Below are 4,515 nucleotides of genomic sequence, written 5' to 3'. Positions count from 1 at the left end.
TATGCACAGCCATGTGAGGTTTCATTTGAAATGCTAGGCGTAGAATGACAATGATTAAGTAGCTCATGGTGATTTGCAATATTGAATATTAAGGATTACCGTATAGGCTATTATTTTCGCGGATGGGAGTGAGAGGGGGGGGAGGGGCAGATATTATCGCTATTTCGAGGTACAATCAATTGATCGCGAAAATTAAGCTCAGGAGATAATGAGATCTTTGTATACAACATGTCCTTTTACACCTTTTACATCCTGAGCGAGAAATTTTAGATTCGTTAAAATATAATTCGATCGTTTGAAACGACAATCGCGAAAATTTTAACCCGTGAAAAGTTACGAGTTATGATGTATTTTAAGAAATACAGGATATTAATGAAATATGGATTGATTTTCAATTATTGAAATGTTGGAAGCAAAATGGATGCATTTTTCACAGCAATTATATAACACATTATTATTGTTTTTCTCTATCAATTTTGATTTGTAATGATGTTTTCATTTCTGCGATGATATCCTCAAAGGGTAAAACAAAATACTCCGAAATTTATATCCTTTGCAATAGTTTGTATGTTAGTCGTATTGCAACACAGCCTTCTATAAAAAAGAAACGTAATCATGGAAAAGTATGAGTATAACTCTGAACCAAATAATGATAATAGCGTAAACATTATGATAGAAAACCTAACTAGGAATTATTGTTTTAAATGGAGTCTTAACAATGATAGAGTTCAAGATATACAAATGCACAGCACATTCTTTAGAAACTATGCAGTATTGGAATTAAATAAATTTATAGAAATTTGTATAAGTGCACCTTCCCCTATACTGTTTTGACATTTTGTTTGCTTTTGGGGTTGTTTATGGTCTAATTAGTTCCACCTATTTTTCCGGTAGCTCCAGTAGCCCCTGTAGGTCCAGTAGCCCCCGTATCTCCGGCTTGTCCTATAGCTCCACCAGACCCTGAAGCTCCAGTAGCCCCTGTAGGTCCAGTAACCCCTGAAACTCCAGCCACTCCCGAACTTCCAGTTGCTCCTGTTGGTCCTGTAGGACCTGTTTTACCTGTGGGTCCAGTAACTCCAGCTGCTCCGGTAGGTGACAATCCATTTGATCCTGTTACTCCGGTAACACCAGTAGCTCCCGTACCGCCTTGAAGACCCGGTGGACCTTCATTAACGTTTGTCGAAGTTAGCACAAGCGCTCCTGCAATGAAACAATAACATTTTCAAACGTATTTAAATCATGTCCCAAGATATTGGTTAAGGAAAGCGATCACCGCTTCTATGTTTTTTAATGGCACTTTCAATATGATCCATGATAACACTTTGTCCTTTAGTAATGATTTTTCTGACATTTCTGGGATAATCTGGTTAAATCCCCTTTGTCTCAACGCCTAACAGTTTCCTCCAACTTTTTACCGTACAGATCTTGATTGTAGAGTATATAAAATTTGCAATACATCTGTTTAAATTGTCCGATCTTTTGATTCCAAGGAATAAGAACATATACAACTTTGTTCGAAACATTATATTGATTTGTTTCGTTTTGTTGATATTTCTTGCGGATTTTTTTTATCGGAAATTGGAAAATTGAATTTATCGCCTCCACTACTTAAAATGTGCAAATTTGCGAACATTTATATAAAGAATAATACGGACTTCTTGGATCCTTTTGATAGCTCTTCATGACATTGTTGACATGTGCAGCTTTGGCGATAACAGGTGACATTAATATGTCATTCAACATATTATAGGATCCCCCTTTTCGGTCTAATTGTCCAGTTTTTTTTGTTTTTTTTATCTTAATATTCATATTTGTTGCGAAATTATACGCAGAGATTCTTATCGTCGAACAATGGAAATACATTTAATTTGGAGCAGTACAATTTTAGCGTATTATCACCGTTTGGCAATTAGTGCAATGATAAATGTTTGTATACATAAAGGTTGCTATATAAACATTATTCAGGAATAATCACAGTTATATTACAGCGCAATACTTTCAGCAGGAAAAGCTAAACTTCTCGCTAATATTTGTTCGCTTACAGTATCTTGTTTCAACATTCTTGATAAGAAGTCTGAAAACTAAAAGGAAATAGAATATTATAAATAACAAAGTGTATCAAATATCAGACCAATTATTTATATTCAAGTATCAGCTAATAGTTCGTACACACGTTCTTTAATTTAATAAAATAGGTCCTGTTATTTCGTCAACACCTCTTGACATTTCGCCAAACGTTTGCTGTTATTTCAGTATAAGACTGAAGACATTTTACAACTTATGCTATTGTTATGTCAAAGAATGCATTTTTTAGTAAAATGAGCGTTGTTAAGAAGTTTAAAACGTGGTGCTATGTGCTACTTTTTCATACACATCTTATATCATAAAATAAGTGTTACAAAGGCGACATTATGCAAGAAAATACATATCTCGACCAAAGGTCTTTTTCATGGTGCTGTGATATTCAGTAAGTATTTACAAATCTCGTCCGTTCGTCTTCATAATTTTTCGAGGAATTACAAATTTAGGTTATTCAACTTAATTTTTGCGCTATGAAAAAATCGTCAGTAAGTTATATAATCCTGTCTATACGTCTTGATTATTTCGCCATGACAAGACGACATTTAGCAAATAATTACAAATGTCGTCCATACGTTTTCATTATTTCCCCATAAAAAACGACGTCTATTTACGCAATACAAATGTCGCCCATACGTTTTCATTATTTCCCCATTAAAAAAATAACGTCTATTTAGACAATACACATCTCAACCGTACGTCTTCATTAATTGACCACGAAAAAGGACGTTTATTATGACAATACAAATTCCAAACTTGCGTCTTCATTGTTCGTTATGAAAAGACATTAAAAAGAGACATTACAAATCTGATGGTCCTTATAATTGACAGAGGTTTACATCTAAACATAAATTACTATTTTATGGAGATTAAAACCGATTTAAACGAAATCAATTGTTTATTACCGACAGTGAAATCTGAGGAGTGAAACAACCATTTTCTTTACCATAAAAAATGATGAAGTAATAGTCACGTGTTGGATGATATTTGTGATACATTAATCTACATTTTGTTATTTCTAGTGTATATAAAGGTGTGTTACTGCGGAAATTACGGTCATTCGGGTACACGCTGACAAAACTTATAGCCCACCAACCCCCCAGCCCTCCTTTCCTGGGGCAAAATGTGGCATAATCCATCTCATGATCGTAACAAACGAACGTGGAACGAACACAGTACTCCTTGTTCATATCCAACACCCAAATAATGGGTTTTTTCCTACCCACTACAAAACCCAAAGAGAGAAGCTCCACCCAATACGTTGATATAGCCACTGACGATGCTGTTAACCCAAACAGGGTCGTTGGAATTCCTCCAGGTCCTACTGTGGCCATAATCTAAAAATAAACACAAGGGTAAGGACAAAAAGAAACAAACGAATACTTTCGTGTTGACAAAATTATAATTCTAGTCGATGTTTACAAAAGATAATTTATTTTCTTGGTCATCTCTTTGCTCTCTAGTCTTATTACTTTTTTAGTAAATTTAGTAGAAAAGTAGAAATACGAAGATCGTAAGTAAGTAAGAGTCCAGCTGCTCCGAAGTTGTGCGTAGAAATAGAACAAGATCGTATTGCACGTGCAGCTAAAATTATGCCATTTTACAGAACATAACTTTGACGCTTATAAGAAATGGAAGCAGTTGGTTAACAGAGGAATACTTTTACTGTCTTCTTTGTACATAATCTATTTAAAACAATATTGATTTTTTGTATTTCATATGATATCCTTTTTCTGACGTATCAATGATATACACGGTAAAACACACTAAGATAAAGAAACAAAATTAAGAGAATATATATAACGATTTTACTAAGGTAAGACAGATATAATTTTTGTTATGTCATTTTCAATTTGCCTTTATCATTAAAATTATGTTGATACACAAATAATTTATGTGACATTTCGAGGTTGTGAAATAATTTAATATTGCAATCTATGGTATCTAATGAGTTTGTGAAGACTGTATACATCTGTATACATTTTTTAACAATTCTATTTTTCATCAGTCTCCTCCAAGATTTTAGCAATTTTAGCACTATACATAATTGACGTGTCATACAAACACTAGAAACCCTGTTTAATTAATCTTAGTTCATCATTTATCTGTCCTGTATCTAGTTGTTACTTTCAGTTGAAATGTGCTAAACTTTTGTGTGTTCATTGTAGGATTATTTTATTTTGTTTGTTCCTAAACGGTTTCCAATGATTCGTTACATATATTTTAGTATTTTTATATAATTTTACATTCTAAGTGATCAGCTGTAAATAGTATTGGCTCTTTCGTTACTAAAACTTTTGATATTCTTCGTTGTAAAAAGAATATTTAAAACTAATTTCAATTTCCACATCTTATCTAAAGTTTCATCCGGTGGAAAATATCGTCAACTCTTCATGGACATTAAAATGAAATTTATAAATGACAATACATAAGCTA

At 33.2% G+C, this 4,515-nt stretch overlaps 1 protein-coding gene across 1 annotated transcript; it reads right to left on the bottom strand.

Moving 5' to 3' along the window:
- Positions 1-865: 865 nt before the first annotated feature.
- On the bottom strand, positions 866-3,413 carry LOC132555245 (collagen alpha-2(I) chain-like). The gene is made up of 2 exons (XM_060219593.1): positions 3,176-3,413; positions 866-1,200 (listed from the first exon to the last, which is right to left on the bottom strand). The coding sequence occupies exons 1-2, from the start codon at positions 3,411-3,413 to the stop codon at positions 866-868; spliced, it is 573 nt and encodes a 190-aa protein (XP_060075576.1).
- Positions 3,414-4,515: the final 1,102 nt, after the last annotated feature.

Source organism: Ylistrum balloti, unplaced genomic scaffold (assembly GCF_031769215.1).
Source record: "Ylistrum balloti isolate Yb309-2 unplaced genomic scaffold, AGI_CSIRO_Ybal_v1 Utg370466, whole genome shotgun sequence".
NCBI lineage: Eukaryota > Metazoa > Mollusca > Bivalvia > Pectinida > Pectinidae > Ylistrum > Ylistrum balloti.
This window is presented reverse-complemented; position numbering and strand designations above follow the sequence as displayed.

Bases quoted from the DNA above. Each gene is read 5' to 3' on its own strand.
- LOC132555245 (XM_060219593.1), bottom strand. From the start codon at position 3,413: ATGGCCACAGTAGGACCTGGAGGAATTCCAACGACCCTGTTTGGGTTA. The intron at 1,201-3,175 runs GTTGGTGGGCTA...GTTTCATTGCAG, and splicing joins CAGGAAAGGAGGGCTGGGGG to GAGCGCTTGTGCTAACTTCG.